The sequence below is a fragment of the Chelonia mydas genome, chromosome 14 (assembly GCF_015237465.2).
Source record: "Chelonia mydas isolate rCheMyd1 chromosome 14, rCheMyd1.pri.v2, whole genome shotgun sequence".
NCBI lineage: Eukaryota > Metazoa > Chordata > Testudines > Cheloniidae > Chelonia > Chelonia mydas.
Window position 1 is genome coordinate 35,546,490 of NC_051254.2, and position 18,971 is coordinate 35,565,460.

Consider the following 18,971-nt stretch of genomic DNA (forward strand, 5'->3'; position numbering starts at 1 on the left):
CCCTACCAATGCTCCATGCACCCTGATCTGGTCTGATTTCACCACCTCTGCAGGATTCCCCATTCCCAAACCTGAGCTGATCGCCCGGCTGGAAGGAGGGGAGGAGCCTTGGGTCCCGGATCTCCAGGCTGCCAAGGAAAGGGAGAGCCCAAGAGGCACCCGCACAGGTGAGGGGGCAGGGAAACCGTGACAGAAACATCTGGCGAGTGAAGGAAAAACTGGGACTCCCAAAATGTGCGGTGAGTGAGAGCCCTCAGTTCTGGTGTCATATCATCCCGGCAAATGTCAGTCACAGCTTCCCGTTCATCCTGTTAGCTCTCGGGAATTTCCTCCCTGACTTTATTTACCTGGGAGTGTTTGGTTGGGATGTGGAGGCAGAATCCAATGTCTCCAGCTCCCCAGCAGTCACTGTGTGGTGTTTTCCCTCTTTGCTATTCCCCTTTCGGTCCTTTCTCCCCGGCACAGGCAGTGACTCCTGGGTTCTCTCTCTCCCAGCAGGTGATAGGACAGTGAGTGAGAACAAGGAGGAGATTCAGCAGCAGGAAGGTCCTGAGCAAGTGGAACCGGAGGAGACGTTTTTGAGAAGAGCTGAAGGGAATTTTTCCCAGGGCTTGGAACAGGGAAAAGCCTGGGGAGTTCGACACATATCAGATATGCAGCTGGGAAATTATCCGAGGAGGAAACTGGATGAATCCATTCAATATGGGGCAGCATGCAAAGATCCCAAGGAAACCACAGCCCCACAGACATATCACAAGGAAGAGAAACCCTATACGCTTCTTGAGAGTAGGGAAAAATTCAATGTGAGTAGAAACCTTGTTACACTTCAGAGAAACCACTCAGGTGAGAAACCGTATAAATGCTTGAACTGTGGGAAAACCTTCAGTAAGAGCTCAGACCTTATTAAACATGGCAGAATGCACATGAGGGAGCGACCTTATAAATGCCTGGACTGTGGGAAAGCCTTCATTCAGAGCTCAGACCTTATTACACACCAGAGGGTGCACACAGGAGAGAGACCTTATAAATGTCTCGAGTGTGGGAAAAGATTCAACGTGAGATCAAACCTTAGTAAACATCAGCAAAATCACGTGGGAGGGAAACCCCATATTTGTTTGGATTGTGGGAAATGTTTCAATCACAGCTCCTACCTTATTACGCATCAGAGACTGCACACGGGAGAGAGACCCTATAAATGCCTTGCGTGTGGGAAAAGCTTCAGTCACAGTGCACACCTTATTAAACATCGCCGAATTCACACAGGAGAGAGACCGTATAAATGTCTTGAATGCAGGAAAAGTTTCAATCAGAGCTCACACCTTATTATACATCAGAGAACGCACACGGGACAAAAACCCCATACATGTTTGGACTGTGGGAAAAGTTTTAGTCAGAGATCGGCCCTTCTTAGACATCAGAGAATCCATACAGGAGAGAAACCCTATACGTGTTTGGACTGTGGGAAAAGTTTTAGTCAGAGATCAGCCCTTCTTAGACATCAGAAAATCCATACGGGAGAGAAACCCCATACATGTTTGGACTGTGGGAAAAGATTCATACAGAAATCACACCTTATTATGCATCAGACAATCCACATGGGAGAGAAAACCCATAAATGTTTGGACTGTGGGAAAAGCTTCAGTAACAACTCATACCTCACTAAACATCGGAGAATCCACAAGAGTGAGATACCCTAGAAATATGCCAGTGGTGAGAAAAGATTCAGTAGGAACTCATGCATCAGAGAATTCCCATAAGAAGGAGAGATTTTTGACTTTTAAAAAGAACTTTAATAAAATCGGTACACAAAACACAGTGAAAACAAGAAAAGAAAAAAATGATGGATTTGAACCTGTAAAAGAGTTGATAGTCACTGAGCAGACAGTGGATGCGGTTCCAGGATTCCTAGCTAATCGCTTGTTAGGAGTACAATTAAAATTCCCCCCTGCTATCATGAAAATCTCACTTCTCCAACAATGTGCTAAAAGAGCACCCAAGCTCTGAAAAATCCTACACACCTGGTCTTTCCCTACAGTAGCTGTGACTGTCTGTGATCCCAGTGCAGCAGGGTCCACCTCCCAGCAGCTCACTGGGCATCTGGTAGGGTGTGCCTGGTTGATTGTACTTCCTGATTGGTGAAGGGGTGGAGCTAGCTACTACATGACCCAGCACCAGCCGGAGCTTGCTGGAGGCTCAACGAGTCCCATGTCTGTAGCTGCATTTGGTCCTGCTTCTTGCTTTCTGCTTCTACTTCTCCCCACTCTGCTCCTGTGTTCAGTTGCCTGCTTCAGTTAGAATCCTAGAAAAATAGGGTTGGAAGAGACCTCGGGAGGTCATCCAGTCCAACCCCCTGCTCAAAGGAGGACCAACCCCAACTAAATCATCCCAGCCAGGGCTTTGTCAAGCCAGACTTTAAAAACCTCTAAGGATGGAGATTCCACCACCTCCCTAGATAACGCATTCCAGTGCTTCACCACCCTCCTAGTGAAATAGTGTTTCCTAATATCCAACTTGAGACCATTGCTCCTTGTTCTGTCATCTGCCATCACTGAGAACAGCCAAGCTCCATCCTTTTTGGAACCTTCCTTTAGGTACTTAAAGGTGTTACGTTGCACTCCATATTCTTTATGGAAATATGAATATGACATAACTGGAATATGCTTTATGCAAAATGTGTGATGTGACATATCATTGGAAAGGTTATAATCTGCTGCATGTGTTCATCCTGTTTGTAGGCATGTATCATTTCTATATCTGAAGTTAGAAATATGAAGTAGAAATCTAAGGTCCTGTTTTAGTTATGCTAAGTGAGGGCCATTAATGGTACTTCAGGAACTTGATGACTTTTAAGCAAGAAACAATGGGCTGTGAATGGATTTGTTTCCCTGTAAGTCTGTGGGACCTGTGAGGAGGAGGGGTGATGTGAAGACATGTGTCTGTGTCATCTGATGCTGGAATTCCATCTTGGATTTGATATTTTTCCACAAGGCTGGGGGGAATGTTTAAACAAGAACACAAAGGATTCCTTCCTTCGGCCAAATCTATATAAGGGTGTGAAGCAAGACATAGAGAGGGTCATGAGGAGACCCCTGCTTACCACCCAAGATGTCTGCTGGAACTAACAGAGACTGAACAGGGGGAAGGATTGGGCCCAGACTAAAAATGAGTCTAGTCTGTGAAAGCAGCTTACTGGAACATCTTTGAGGGTGAGATATTACATGTAACCAGTTTCTTAGTGTATTAAGCTTAGCCTGGTTTGTTTGTTTCATTTTGCTTAGTAATGTGCTTTGTTCTGTCTGTTATCTTTTTTGACCACTTAAATCCTACCTTTTATACTTAATAAAATCACTTTTGTTTATTAATAAACCTAGTGTAAGTAATTGTTACCTGGGGAGCAAACAGTCTATGCATATCTCTCTTTACCTCGAAAAAGAGGGTGAATAATGGAAACTTATACTGTATAAAACTTTATACAGTTTAAGATGGATTTTTCTGGGGTTCAGGTCCCATTGGGGCTGTACACTGGGGTGCTGAGGTAAGTCCCTTTAACTGAGTCACCCCAGAGATGAGCTCATTTCAGTGTCTGTATTCTGCAGAGGGGTGTGGCCCTATGTCTGTGTCTGTGCTGGAGGAGGCCTGGAGGGTCTGGCTCAGCAAGGCAGTGGCATGGGGTGCCCATGCTGGCAGAAGGGTTAGGCTCAGTGGTATCTTAGTGCATCAAGTGACAGACCCAAGGGGGTCCCGATGAGAGAACCCATCACAAAAGGCAGCTATCAAATCCCCCCTCACTCTTCTCTTCTGCAGACCAAATAAGCCCAGTTCCCTCAGCCTCTTCCCGTAAGTCATGTGTCCCAGCCACCTAATCATTTCTGTTGCCCTCCGCTGGCTTTCTCCAATTTGTGCACATCCTTTTTTTGTGTGTGTTTGTGGGGGGGCAAACCTGGACCCAGTACTCCAGATGTGGCCTCACCAGTGCCGAATAGAGGGGAATAATCAATTCCCTCGATCTGCTGGCAATGCTCCTACTAATGCAGCCCACTATGCTGTTAGCCTTCTTGGCAACAAGGGCACACTGTTGACTCATATCCAGCTTCTCATCCAATTTAATCCCCAGGTCCTTTTCTGCAGAACTGCCGCTTAGCCAGTTGTTCCCTAACCTTTAGCAGTGCGTGGGATTCTTCCGTCCTAAGTGCAGGACTCTGCACTTGTCCTTGTTGAACCTCCAAATTGTCTAGTTCCTGTCCTTCTCCATTGCAACCCCTGCCTCTGCTTCCTGATCATGCTTCCAGCTCACCCATTGACTCTGGCTTTCAGCTTTCACCCTTGGCTATGTGATGGATGTAGGGAACAGATATGCCTTTGAATGATTAATAGCTACTGATTCCTTCTAGCCCCCCAAAATTAGAAAAGTTGTGCACCTCTGTTTATCCCAAAATAGGATCCACCCAAGAAAAAAAAACAATAAGAAAATGGTTCATATTATGTGAGACACCTTGTCTAAGAATCCATAGATCCACCAAGGTCGGGAGTTCCTCTCCCCAGAAATAGAAACTGAAATGTCTAAATGAGACTATTGTTAATCTCCTAGACAAGAATATCTCATAATTTGCTTCTGTATAAACTTCTTTCTCCTTCCCAACCTAGCTAAAAGGAACTCCAATTTACCAAGCAAGTGTCACACCGTGCTTGTTTATGCAAAGTGTTTTCACCCGAAAGTATAAACTATACATCATTTTCCTAAATCAAATAGACTGTGAATCATCTCTTTCCCCACAAAGTAAAATCTGCACCTTTGTTAGTGTTGTGATTGTGAATCAGATCTATATCCTTCTGTATGTGGAAAATGTCTCTTGTTCTGTTGTACGTCCTAAATAAGGTGAAATGCTTATGTACAATCAAAGAATGTATGGCGTATGTCCTCTAAATTTAGAAGGGTATAAAGGTTTTTGTTGGTTTTCACTGTAAATGTTGCACTCTAGGAATTGTCTGGCACAAAGAAGAAGAAATGTAAAAAAAATATATAAACCATGGTATAACTTTGGGACATTGAGAGAAATTGCTTAAAAGGGGATGTCCCAATCGATAGGAGGGGCTAATGATGAAATACAATTCTTGAAATGAATCAGCTGTATAAAGCTGCTGATAAAAAAGGATTGAGGAAATTTGTGATACACCAATGCCATCTCCTGGATACCCATAGAAGCATCAAAGAAAAAAGCTAAGCACTCATTTGACCTGAGTGCAGGTGGAATAAGTTTTGTGTGGCCCATTTCCCAGTGGTGCTGGAACAATTTTTAGCGTGGGTGTGCTGAGCTGTACCCTCCTTACCCCTGGCTGTACCCCTTACTGCCCCAGGCTGGGGCCACAGCTGGGATAGCTGTAGAGCCCCCCGGGCAGCAGTGGGGCCCCGGGCAGCTGTGGAACCCCAGAGGTTGGTGGTAGATCCCCCAGGGCCGGTGGCCTGGACTCCAGGAGCTGGTGGAGCCCATGGGGTCAGGGGGTGGCCCCTACTTCCCATGCTTATGCCTTTTCCTAGGGGAGTGCAGAGCCGGTGCTCAGGGCGGGGGCAGCAGGCAGAGCCGTAAGCATGGAAAGGAGTCAACATATGAATTTGCCAGGGTGATAGTTAGATTTCAAAGCTGAAACCTAACAATCCAAGCAGCCCGGCTAGCTCAGTCGGTAGAGCATGAGACTCTTAATCTCAGGGTCGTGGGTTCGAGCCCCACGTTGGGCGATGCAAGTAAGTTTTTCAAAAAAAGTTAGTGGAAGGTATTTTAACCATTTCTTCTTTCCTGGAAATAAATGTATGTCTCTAAAAATGGCTGTTTCAACCCTCTTCCTGTTTTTGGAGGGAGGGATAGCTCAGTGGTTTGAGCATTGGCCTACTAAACCCAGGGTTGTGAGTTCAATCCTTGAGGGGGCCATTTAGGGATCTGGGGCAAAAATCGGGGATTGGTCCTGCTTTGAGCAGGGGGTTGGACTAGATGACCTCCTGAGGTCCCTTCCAACCCTGATAGTCTATGACTGATAGTCTATGATTCTATTAATCCCTGGGCGGCAGACATGAGGGGGGTTTGCCTAGAGCCCCAGGGATGGGTGAATCCGGGCCTACAAATCACTGAATGAACCTGTTGCCCTGGCACTGGCAGCTCCCTGACCTGAGAGCCGGGGGAGCGGAGCTGGTAGCTCCGGCCCAGGGCTGGTAGCCGCGGATGGGGGTGTGGAGACAAGAGACCGTCTCTGGCAAAGGGCTCCGTGTGCCAGTTTTGTACCAGAGCGAATCACACACAGAGACAGTGTCACCGAGCAAGGTGGCCTGGCCAGCTCTGGGCAGCCTCTCTGGGACCAAGCAGGACCCATCGCTCCTGTGTCCCTGATGCTGTGGTGGATTTACTGGAGCAATGCCCAGTCTCCATAGAACCCCCCTTCCCCGGGATCTGCCCCCCTCCTTTCAGCCCCCACATTGACCTTGCGGCTTCTAGGCAGGACGCCTACATAGGGCTGAGAGAAGCTGCAGGAGCCCAGGGGAAGTTGGGCCCCCAGGGGGCAGGGTGTGGGGCAGGGGGCTGCAGATCGGTGGGTTGATCGCTAGGACCCAGGAGCGGCTGGGAGGCGGCTCTGGCGGGGAGGATCGCGGGGCTCAGGCCCGGCCGCAGGAAGTGACTCGCAGCCGCTGCGGGGATTCTGGCTCCCGGCGAGATCCCCGAGCCCCGGCGGCTGGTGCTGGGAGCCTGGAGCCCGGAGCCCGGAGCCCGGGCTGCAGCCGGGAGAGGGGAACCTCCAGCCGGGCCCTGCCCGCTGCTCCCCGGGAGCCTCTCCCAGGGCAGAGCCCCCAGCCCGGCCAGGGCCCCTTCCCGGCCCGGCCCCGCTCCGAGGGAAGGTAAGAGACTCAGGGCTCAGAAGCTACAAGGCAAATATCCAGATCCCGCTACCCCCGGCTACCAGTGTATTATTTTCAGACACACCCATGCTGGTGGGGTCTGTGACTCCAGAGTGTTGGGGGCTGCCCGGGGCCCTGGTCTGATTTCCGGGCAGGATGCAGATCTCAGCCACACCGGAGTCAGACCGGAGTCACTGCTGGCTCTGGCAGGGGGTGAGCGCGGATGGGCCAATGGGATCAGCCTCTGCCTGCCTGTCCCCTGGGGTCTGCAGGGGCAGGACAGGGAGGTTCAGGAACTAGCTGCTGACACCAGAGGGCTCCGGTTCTGGCTAAGGGAGAGGAGGAGGCTGGTGCGTGTCTCTCTCTGCTCCTGATATTAGAGCCTTTGAATTGAGCTGCCTGGGTCAGATGCTGCCTCCTCTACCTGAGAGCCCAGAGTGTGAAACTGCTGCTTCCCAGTTGTGGCTGTGCCAGGGACAGACCTTCATTAACCCCCCTCTGTGCCCAGCACTGCTAGGGACTTTCACTCTGCCTGGAACTAGTCCCCAGGGCAGCCCCACGCTCTGCCCACACCAGCCCCTGAGCCGGTGCCTGCAGGTGCTGGGGAGCCCTGGGGGACAGGGCTGGGGCCCGGCAGGAAAGTGACTCTGCACAAAGGGCCCCTTTCAGGGACCTGCTGGTGAGTTTGTACCGAAGGGGGAGGGGGCTCCCTGTGTGTCTGCGGGTCCCAGAGGTGCTGCCCTCAGTGACGCAGCCAGTTAGTAGTTGCAGCAACCAGATCTCTACTGGAGAGCAAATACCCATGTACTGGGCCAGTAGCCAGTTTTCCCACACAGTGGGGAGGGGAGAGAGGGGTGGAGACAGTGAATAAGTCAGTAGGAACAAGGAGGGAGGGTCCCAAATCTGCCCAGATCCATTCCCTGCATCACTCTGTGGAGACAAGGTCGGTTAGGTAATATCATATATTGGAGCAACTTCTGCGAGTGAGAGAGACAAGCTTTCAAACCACACAGCTCTTCTGCAGGGCTGGGAAAGGTTCTCGGCACGTCACAGCTAAATGCAAGATGGAACAGATTGTTTACCGTAAGTAGGTAACACATAGTCTAAGGCAGGGGTAGTCAGTCGACGGACCGCACGCCAAATCCAGACCACGGGACACTTTTGAACAGACCCTGAAATCTTATTATTATCTTTATTATTACTACCATTCTTTGGGCATTTTTTTTATTATTTTCTCTGCAGTCCAGACCTCGACTGTACCTTGACCAAGAAATTTGGACCTTGACGGAGGGTAGTCAATTATTTTTTGTCTAAGGGACCCTTCAAGGTGAAGTGGCCTGTTAACAACTGTGCAGTCACAGGAGAAAAAAGGGGGGAGTTAGTGAGTTGCCGATTCTTGTAATCAGCCAATAATCCAGTGTTTTTATGAAGACTGTGATTTTTAGTGTCTGGTGGAGTTACGAATTTAAGCTCCCAGGTGTCTTTTGAAGATGTGCAGGTTTCCGTTGAGGATGAGGGCTGAGAGGTCAGATATGGAGTGATCGCTCTGTGACAAGTTTTCACCCACTGGTGTTTTTGTCTTTTATCACTTTTTAGTGTGAGTTTGTTCGAGAGCAGTGATTGGTTTCACCCACATAGTTGTTATCGGAGCATTTATGCACTGGATGAGGTGCACCCCATGTTGTGATAGGCTGTGTAGGACCCATGGGTCTTGAAAGCTGTGTTACGGGGAGATGTTGATCACTGTAGCAGCAGAGATGTGGCTGCAGGTTTTGCGTCTGTTGGTTTGGCAGGGTCTGGTGCTGCTTTGAATTGCTGCGATTGACTTCCCAGGGACTGTGGTAAGGAGGAAAGAGAGGAAAAACCAGTTTGTGTGTCTGCTGAGTTACCACTCTGCTGGGGGGATCCACTGCCTTGAAGATAAAATCATTGAATCCACCAAAGTAGCTCCTCTGTTTCTGATTTTTTTTTTTTTTTTGCGTGTTTGACTCAGAGACTCTGTACAGTCGATGGCTTGACTGTCCTTTGGTTCATGTATGCAAGAGATCAGATAACCAAGACCAGTCAGGTTGGTTGCTCTAAGCCAATGACAATATAGTACAGGGGAAAAAAGGGTTCCATACGATACCAGTCTCCGGGAAGTTGTCACCTGCAGCATTGGTACGTTCACCTTCTACACAGGGTGTGCAAAGTGACAACCCTAATGCCATCCCTTTATACATGTGTACACTGTACATCAGGGGTTCTCAACCTTTTCCTTTCTGAGCCCACACCCCATGTAAAAAACTCCACAGCCCACCTGTGCCACAAAAAGCCAGTGCCGATGCTAGTGGGTAGCAAGCCAGGCAATTACCTGGAGTCCCACCCCAGAGGGGCCCCTGCAAAGTTAAGTCATTCAGGCTTTGGCTTCAGCACTGGGTCGCGGGCCTCGGGGGCCCCAGGTTTCGGCGCCATGTGGCACAGCTTTGGTTTTCTGCCCTGGGCCCCAGCGAGTCCCTGCTTGTCGGCCCCCCTGAAACCTACTTGCGGACCCCAGGTTGAGAACTGCTGCTGTACGTCATCTGAAATGAGATTGAACCAATCAGCTTTTTACCTTGTTTTTCTGGTGCCACGGTGGACCCTTTGTCTCATGATTTCCAAGTACCACAGGGCGTGAAGGCATCTCCTAGGTTTGTAGGTAAAACCATTATATGTCTTGTCCTCATCCCTTGAGACATTCTAGTTTAGACCTGTGAGAATGACTTCCTACCTGTTGCTACTTGCTCAAAGATCAGTTTTCCAAGTACTTCAGCTAACGCAAAGTTTTCTGGGCTACTTAGATTCATAGATACTAAGGTCGGGAAGGGACCATTATGATCATCTAGTCCGACCTCCTGCACAATGCAGGCCACAGAATCTCACCCACCCACTCCTGCGATAAACCTCTCACCTATGTCTGAGCTATTGAAGTCCTCAAATTATGGTTTAAAGACTTCAAGGTGCAGAGAATCCTCCAGCAAGTGACCCGTGCCCCATGCTACAGAGGAAGGTGAAAACCCCCCAGGGCCTCTTCCAGTCTGCCCTGGAGGAAAATTCCTTCTTGACCCCAAATATGGCGATCAGCTGAACCCTGAGCATGGGGACAAGAATCACCAGCCAGATACCCAGGAAAGAATTCTCTGTAGTAACTCAGATCCCACCCCATCTAACATTCCATCACAGGCCATTGGGTCTATTTACCATGAATATTTAAAGATCAATTAATTGCCAAAATCATGTTATCCCATCATACCATCTCCTCCATAAACTTAGTGAGTTTAATCTTGACATGGGTGAACAGAACTATGGGGAGGGTGTAATAGATTCAGTGAAGATACCTTCCGGGCCTTTATTGAAATTATTCCTAGCATATGTATATTGGCTAACAAAATCCACATTGCACTTCAAATTGTCCCGTATTCCCATGGGAGAGGGAAGGGAAATGGCTGTGATGGAGCCAGCTCAGGTAGGGGATTTTCAGGGAGCTGCAGGGGGGTTGTTGTGGAGGGGGAGGGGCAGGAAATACACAGGGGGAGCCAGGGAGGGGACACGGGACATGTTTAACTTGGAGCCTGATTTTCTGAACAGGCCCATTGGCGGGAGGAGGGAACATTCCCCCCATTTCTGAACCAGGAAACACCCCCTGGGCAGGGCTGGGAAAACTGACCAGACTCCCAGTGCTGGAGCCTGACCCCACTGGCCAGAGGCTGCTGTGAAATACGAAGGGAAGCTGTTGGGATTCCTGTCCCTGTCCCCGGCTCAGAGCTCTGCTTCCCATATCTGCCTGTGGCTGGCAGGCGTGTGGGAAATGATAAGACCCCTGCCCTGCTCCGTGTGCTGCGGGGGACAAGGAGCTCTCACCTTCTCCCACCCCCTGAAGCCTCCTGGCTCCTCTGAGCAGGGTGTGGGGAGGATTCTGCTTTTCTGGGCCTCCTCCCCCATGACTAGTGGGATTGCGGCTGGGGCAGCAGGTGCTGAATGGGGGACTCTTGTTGTTTCAGATGCCGGTGACCTTCGAGGAGGTGGCTGTGTATTTCACTGAGGGGCAGGGGGCTCTGCTGGACCCTGCTCAGAGAGCCCTCTACAGGGACGTCATGCAGGAGAACTATGAGACAGTGACCTCGCTGGGTAAGGGATTCCCGTCCCCTCGGTTATTAGAAGCCGTGGGGTCTGCGTGTCTGACTCTGGTCAGGTTCTTCCCTGGTCAGTTAGATTTGAAGGGAGTGGGTTGCATAGTCCACACATCCAGTCTGAAAGAGACTTCCGTCTCCATACCCCCTGCAGACGAGTCAGGGAGTCATAAATATAATGGACATGCTAATTCATCCCCATTCCTCCCGCTTTCAAGGGAGCAGAAGCAGTGCACCCTGTTCCCTTACACCCTGTTCCCTTTTCTTCCTAGGACTTGCTCCATCCATGTGGAGGACTCTGGAGATTGAGAAATTGGCAGGGATTTAACACCAGAGCTGTTGCCGTGTTAGCAAGTCCCCATGCCATGCCTCCCCCCGGGCCCCACAGATGCTGAATGTTCCTACTGGGTTTCTGACAAATCTCTCCTACCCTGGGGACTCAGTGACCCTGTTCCCATCTGTTCAGATTCCACATCCTCCTGCAGGGCATGGGGCCAGCTTAAAATCAGGGAATGTTCTTTGTGACAGATCCTCTACCAGTGCTCCATGCACCCTGATTTTGTCTGATTTCATTCGCTGAGCAGGATTCCCCGTTCTCAAACCTGAGCTGATCACCCGGCTGGAACGAGGGGAAGAGCCATGGGTCCCATATCTCCAGGCCGCTGAGGAAAGGGAGAGCCAGAGAGGCACCCGCACAGGTGAGGAGTCAGGGAAACTGACACAGAAACTATCTGATGAATGAAGGAAAAAGCTGGGACTCCCAGAATGTCCTGTGCGCGAGAGCCCCCAGTTCTGCCCCGTCTCACCCAGGTCAGGGCTGCAGTCAGCAGGTGTTGTAGCATCAAGGCAAATATCTGTCACGGCTTCCCACCCACCCTGTTAGCTGTCGGGAATTTACTCCCTGACTTTCCTTCCCTGGGAGTGTTTGGGTGGGATGTGGAGGCAGAATCCAATGTCTCCATCTCCCCAACGGTCACTGTGTTGTGTTTCCCAATGCTGAGGAGAAAGGGGAACAGCGGTGACTCTTGTCTGGATTCTCTCTCTTCCAGCAGGCGATGAGACAGTGAGTGAGAACGAAGAGGAGAATTGTCAATCTGAAGGTCCTGAGCAAATGGAACCCCTGGGGACCGTTATGAAAACAGCTGATGGGAATTTTTCCCAATGCTTGGAACAGGGGGAAGCCTGGGGAAGTTGGCACAGGTTAGAGAGGCAGCTGGGAAACCACCCAAGGAAGAAAGGGGATGAATCCATTGAATGTGGGGGAGGATGCACAGATCCTAAGGAAACCACAGCCCAGCAGACAGATCCCAAGGAGGAGAAACTCTATAAATGCCTCGAGTGTGGGAAAAGCTTCAGTGTGAGAACCAACCTTATTACTCATCAGAGAAACCACACAGGAGAGAAGCCCTATAAATGCTGGGAGTGCGGGAAAAGCTTCCATCAGAGTTCAAGCCTCACTAAACATCGGAGAATCCACACGGGAGAGAGACCCTATGAATGCCTCGACTGCAGGAAAAGATTCAGTGTGAGAACGAACCTTATTACCCATCAGAGACTGCACACAGGAGAAAAACCCTATAAATGCTTGGATTGCGGGAAAAGCTTTAGTCAGAGCTCAAGCCTTACCAATCATCGGAGAATCCACACAGGAGAGACACCCTATAAATGCCTCGACTGTGGGAAAAGTTTCAAGGTGAAAACCAACCTGATTACTCATCAGAGAAACCACACGGGAGAGAAACCCTATACGTGTTCGGACTGTGGGAAAAGCTTCAGCCAGAGCTCAAGCCTCACGAAACACTGGAGAATCCACACGGGCGAGAGACCCCATAAATGCCCAGTGTGTGGGAAAAGTTTTAGCGAGAGCTCAACCCTTATTAAGCATGGGAGAGTCCATACGCGGGACAGACCCTATGAATAACTCCAGCGTGGGAAGAGATTGAATGAAAGATAAGCCATTGTTATGCATCAGGGAACCCACACAGGAGAGGAACCCCATAAATGCTTGGACCGTGGGGAAAGCTTTAGTTGCTCCTGAAACCTTACGAAACATCGGCGATGCACAAGAGTGGAAGACCCTAGAAATAACTGTGGGAAAAGATCCAGAGCTCACACATGATTACACATCGGAGAATTCATGAGCGAGAGAAAGACCTTCAATATGGGGGAAGCTTCAACTGGTGCTCCTACAGTATCAGGCATCATCAAGAGTCCTGTGGGAGCATTTTGAAAGCTGAAGACATATAAGTGTAGCTAATTCCATGTCGAACATCAGAGACTCCTCCACACAGCAGGGAAATTCTCTCAGGGCCCCGACTGGGGATAGCCGTAGTGACCAACCCATTTCCTCGTTCCCACACACATCAGGGGTATTTGGCTCCCAAGCATCCAGCTGCCCATCGCTGGCGTGAGGATCCAGCAGCAGCCGAGCAGCAGCTAGTCAGTGACCCTCTGGGTCTGCCTGGTCTAAGGCAGAGGAGGAGAAGCCCCCATCGGCCCCTCCTCCCTCCTGCAGCCCTGGCTGCTGAGCTAATGGGCCACAGAGGGAAAGGGAGAGAGAGAAATTCCTCCAGCCACTCCCTCTGCCTGGCTGAAGCTCCCCCCTCTCCCTTCCCCTCCCAGCCAGGATCCCCCTGCCATGGAGATGAGGAGAAGGACACTTGGGTCAGGCCCTACCTTCACTCTACACACCTGTCCCCATCCCCCATCTTCCACAAGCCCCTGGGCTGGGCTCCCCCACTTACCTGGGGCTGTTCCCTGCAGAGGGAGTGTCCCTAGGGGCCGGTAACTCCTCCCCTCTCCGAATCCCCCAGGTGTTGGGCTCTGGGGGATCAACCATTAAGGGACCAGGGCAATGGGTTATGGGGAGGAAACTGGGGATTGAATGGTTGGGGCTGGTGGAGCTGGGAAGCAGGGGGAGCTGGGTGCTGGGGCTATCGAGTGTTTGGGGATGATGGGATAAGAGGCGAGGGAGAGCACAGGGGTAGAGAGGTGCTGCCTCTCCTCATCCCCTTTGCCCCTTCTCCCTTCCCCCGCTGCATTCAGGCAGCACCACTGAGAGGGGCTGATTCCCACAGGGCCCTTTGTGGGAGGCCTGGAGATCCCACCTCTGCCTCCGCAGCATCAGCCTCTGAGCATCCGTCTGTGGTAGGAAAAACAGTCAGGATTAGCCAGCTTGTCTCCTCTGACTCTCCACCACTTTTCCTAGTCTAGACTGACCTTGAGCATCTTATTTATTCGGATCACCCCATTAGCAGAGTGATTGTTACAGTCACTTGAGTTCTCCCTTTGGGGATAAATGGCCTCATTCGCAGATTCTCACAAAATGCTCCATTGTGGGTTTCCCCACACCCCCATTTTCTCCCTTCTATACCAGAATTACATTTATTCTAAAAACGCTGGAGCAGGGACAGTAAAAGGTGGTGTTTTAGCTGCTATGTTCTTTGAGAGCGATGGGGTGAGTCCGAGGGATTCCCTCCTTCCCCGGTCACTGTCATGCTCCATCTTTGACACAGCAGCCTCTGTCCAAGCCTTGGAGGGTTTTATCCTCTCCCTATTCTACCCCTCCGCCTCCCGAAGTGTCACTTGCCACAGTGTCCTTTGCTCTCCAGGAATGGCCCATTGATTGCTTTGATCCTAAATCAGACTCCTGAAAGCAAGAGAAAAACGTGTTGCAGACCTGGAGGGGAATTCAAATGAAGGCCAAAGCGCAGCGGGAGGTTTCTGAGCTTCAGACCCTGTTTCCATCTATTGGTAAAGCGGCTTCTGGGATATCCCAGCTAAATCCAGATCATTTGCCCATGAGAAGGTTCCCCCCTCCCCCTCCTTTCTTTTGTTAGGGTAATGCAAAAACTTTTGTAAGTTACACAACCAAATAAGGAGGTGCTGAATGAAGCAGGTTTAGCCAGATGAGAAGAAAATGGGTCAATTTATTTTCCTTATTTTGAATTTGAAGATTGTCTTGATATATGCCATCATGTGCCAGCAATGCCCCTCTGCCATGTACATTGGTCAAACTGGACAGTCTCTACGTAAAATAATAAATGGATACAAATCAGATGTCAAGAATTATAACGTTCAAAAACCAGTCAGAGGACACTTCAATCTCTCTGGTCACTCTATCACAGACCTAAAAGTGGCAATTCTTCAACAAAAAAACCTTCAAAAACAGACTCCAGCGAGAGACTGCTGAATTGGAATTAATTTGCAAACTGGATACAATTAACTTAGGCTTGAATAGAGACTGGGAGTGGATGGGTCATTACACAAAATAAAACTATTTCCCCATGTTTATTCCCCCACCCCCACCCCCCACTGTTCCTCAGACATTCTTGTCAACTGCTGGAAATGGCCCACCTTGATTATCACTACAAAAGGTTTCCCCCCCATCCCCCACCGCTCTCCTGCTGGTAATAGCTCACCTTAAGTGATCACTCTGGTTACAGTGTGTATGGTAACACCCATTGTTTCATGTTCTCTGTGTATATAAATCTCCCCACTGTATTTTCCACTGAATGCATCCGATGAAGTGAGCTGTAGCTCACGAAAGCTTATGCTCAAATAAATTTGTTAGTCTCTTAGGTGCCACAAGTATTCCTTTTCTTTCTGGGATTTCACTTTATGGACGCGTGAAAGTGTTTTATAGCCTCCCCTGGGTTGTGGAGTTTTTCTGTCCTTGGTGAAGGCTGTTTGGTCACGTACTTTGATATTAGTTTACTTTGACAGGATGTAGCTCTGCTATATTGGAGACTTCACAAACAATTGATCATTTGCCAGAATAGTCCTTACGAACTTTTTTCACCCTTTTCTACCCTTCCCTCTAAAGATTTCCGGGTGGTTTGAACATTGAAAATGATCAATAGCGATCAGCACACACACTGAGTGTGAGATTTACACTCCAGGGGGATATGAGATGCAGTCAGGAGCGGGGGAGGATGGGGCTGGAAAACTGCAGGGTTTGCTCTTCAGAGCCAGACAGATGAGGCTGAGAACTGTGAACTCACTGCACTGGGGCCAGAAAGAGACAGGAATTTTCCTGCGAGTCCCTGAATTCTAAATGACAGTGAATGATGCCCCTAGAAGAATGATCCAGGGCGGGGGAACCATCTCCTGTTTGCGGAGAGGAGGAATCTGGACAGAGGCGAGAAGGAAGCCAGGGAAGTGAACTGGCCTCACCAACCCTGAAGCCAGGCAAACCTCTGTCACCAAGAGGCAGAAGTGCATCCTGACAGCCCAGTTAGTCACTCCCCCAATGTCTACCGCTGTTTCCTCTGTGCGGACAACAGAGACTGTCTGTGCTCCACTCACCCCACACTGCATCCATCTTCTAACCCGAGCTCCCTGGGTTTCCTGCTCCTTTGTGACTGGGTCCCAGCATCTCTCATGAATTGTCTGCACTTTTCCACTGGTTTTAACTTGTTCCTCTTTCCCTGGTGCCTGCAGATGCTGGGAGAATCCATGTGCTGGCCTGGGGCAGAAATGCATATTTGTGGAGTGGGTGCTAGGTGGGGAGAGGGGATGGTTAACTTGTATTTCTTGCTGGCTAAGAATAAAGGAGAATTCAGCTTCTCAAACTCCCAGCGGCCCTTGTCTTGAATAATGGGAAAAATGATCCCAGCAGCTGTCTCTCTGAGTTGTTATTTCTCCAGCCTTCACCACGGCAGACTGCAGACCAGAGCTGCCAACTCCTTGGGTTTTCAGACTCTTCTGTGGGGAAAATCCATCATCCACAGGGAAAACCCCCTCTGGCTGTCCTGATCCATTCACTTTTCTCCTGTGGAAGGAGGGTCAATGAGCCTGGGGAAGGATCTTTTTCTTTTAACTTGAATTGAACCGTTGTGGAGAGGAGCAATAATCTGTGCTGTGAAGGACTTTGCGATCTGTGGATGCAAAGCGCTCTCTAAGAGCGAGGTATGGTTTTGATTTATTTTCCCCCAAGCCATGTCAGGCCCTTCATTCAGATCAATGGCCTTTGTGTGTTCGGAGGTGATGCAATAACTTCCAATTGCTGCATCTGATCAAATCATGCGTTTCAGGCGATGTTGGAGGCAGCCAGCAGGAGATAGCTGGTGATATTTTGGTGAACATCGGAAAACTGCAAGCAGAAATGGGGCCTTTCTGGTATCTGGGCACTAGACCCCTCTGCTTCAACCAGGTCTGTAATTGTCCATAGACCAAGACCTGGGTTGTGGCAGCCACTGAGGGCTGGACAGACAAAGGGATGTCCGTGTTGCGATGCCTAACTTTTAGGCACCTAGAAAATCAGTGGAACAACATTAGGATCCAAAAGGCCTGAGTTGATCACATAAGAACAGCCAGACTGGGTCAGACCAAAGGTTCATCTTGCCCAGTATCCTGTCTTCTGACAGTGGCCAAGGCCAGTTGCCCCAGACGGAATGAACAGAACAGGCAATCATCAAGTGATCCAACCCTTGTTGCCCATTCCCAGCTTCTGGCAAAACCGAGTCTAGGGACACCCTCCCTGCCCAGCCTGGCTAATAGCCATTGATGGACCTATCGTCCAGCAACTTACCTAGTTCTTTCTTGAACCCTGTTATAGTTTTGGCCTTCACAACATCCTCTGGCAAGGAGTTCCACAGGTTGACTGTGCTTTGTGTAAAGAGCAAGCCTGCTTATACGATGCATGAAGAGAGACAAGCACCTAGGAATGGGATCCAAAAAGCCAGCACGTTAGGCCAGGAGCCACCTAAGCTAGCCAACAGGAGATGCTGAGGAGAGGGATGTGTCTAATCACCAGATCTCTCATGGAGATACCAGCCCCGATTGAGGTTGTGAATTATGAATGCACAGCTGGGAACTCCTCTCCTGGAGTCAGATACCTAAACTCTATTCTTGTGAATAGCTATGCACAAAACAGCTGGAGGAGGGAAGTGAGTCCTTCCTAAAACTTCTCACCCTGGAGTTAGAGCAGTCACCCTGATGGGGGAGATGCAGGGTCTGTTTTCCTCTCTGCCCGATGGGAAGAAAGCTGTGAGAGATCCCTGTTGAAATCCCATGAGGACAATGCTCTAACCACTGGGCCATGGGATAGTCTGATATGGGGCTCCCTCAATCTCTCCTGTTAAACCTGGTGGACTTTGGATTAGTCATTAAACAGTCATTGGAAAAGGGAATTGGACCCACCCAGGCAGGTGCCCTAAACACTAGCGTGCAGGGTCATTCTCATGCTCTCTGGCCAAGTGAAAGTCCCCTACTCGGCTGGGCACAGAGGGGGCTTTAAGGAAGGTCTCCCCACAGCACAAACCCCGCTGGGGGAGCAGCAGCTGCTCAGTTCAGGCTTCCAGATCACGGCTGGGAGGAGATTGCAGCTTCTGACAGAGGAAGAGAAACAGAAGCAGCTCGAACACAGCTTCTTCTCTCTGATGGGAGGGATATATGGAACAGAAATGCCTTGAAGGATTAATAACAGGATTCCTTCTGGCCCTCGGAAATTAGAATAGCAATCCCACCTCTGTTTATCCCAAAATAAGATCCACCTATGAAGACAGAAAGAAAATGGTTCACATTATGTGACACTGAGTTTTGTCTACACTGCAATTAGGATCCCATGAGGTGTGTGGGTCCCGGAGCTCGGATCTGAGCCGGAAGCCTACACTGGAGTGAAACAGCCCCAGTCAGCGGGCATGGGCCAGCAGTGGGTTTTAAATGCAGTGTAGACATACCCTTTGTCTAAGGACCCACAGATCAGCCAAGGTTGGGCCTTTGCCGCCCCACGAATAGAAATTCAAATGGCTAGAAGAGAGTATTATTAATCACTTTGGCAAGAATCTCTCAGGATTTGCATATAGATAAAACCTCTTTCTCCCTCCCAACCTAGCTAAATAGAACCAAGTGACCAAGTCAGGGTGCCCCCCTGCTTTCTTACCCAAAGTGTCCCATTGCATGCTGGGAGTGGATCAAGAGGCGAGTGGGGAAATCTGTAA

The 18,971-nt window shown here is 49.9% G+C and overlaps 2 protein-coding genes and 1 non-coding gene across 8 annotated transcripts in view; all 3 read left to right on the forward strand.

The window, feature by feature from the left end:
* LOC102944114 (zinc finger protein 436) overlaps positions 1-18,971 on the forward strand; it is a 156,854-nt gene that overhangs the window by 21,307 nt on the left and 116,576 nt on the right. The window lies entirely within an intron of this gene.
* Positions 1-18,971, forward strand: part of LOC102944787 (zinc finger protein 501) — a 50,181-nt gene that overhangs the window by 6,929 nt on the left and 24,281 nt on the right. The window contains exons 4-5 of one of the 6 annotated variants that reach the window (XM_043528061.1): positions 54-167; positions 499-4,844. In XM_043528061.1, the coding sequence (XP_043383996.1) occupies positions 54-167; positions 499-1,697 (1,313 nt within the window). In that variant the 3' untranslated portion in view covers positions 1,698-4,844. Of the gene's footprint in view, positions 1-53; positions 168-495; positions 11,027-18,971 lie in introns of those variants that run through there. The other 5 variants (XM_043528060.1, XM_043528062.1, XM_037914890.2 and 2 more) reach the window with 5 other exon arrangements.
* TRNAK-CUU lies at positions 5,662-5,734 on the forward strand. Its single transcript has one exon. It is a non-coding gene; the product is annotated as a tRNA-Lys (tRNA).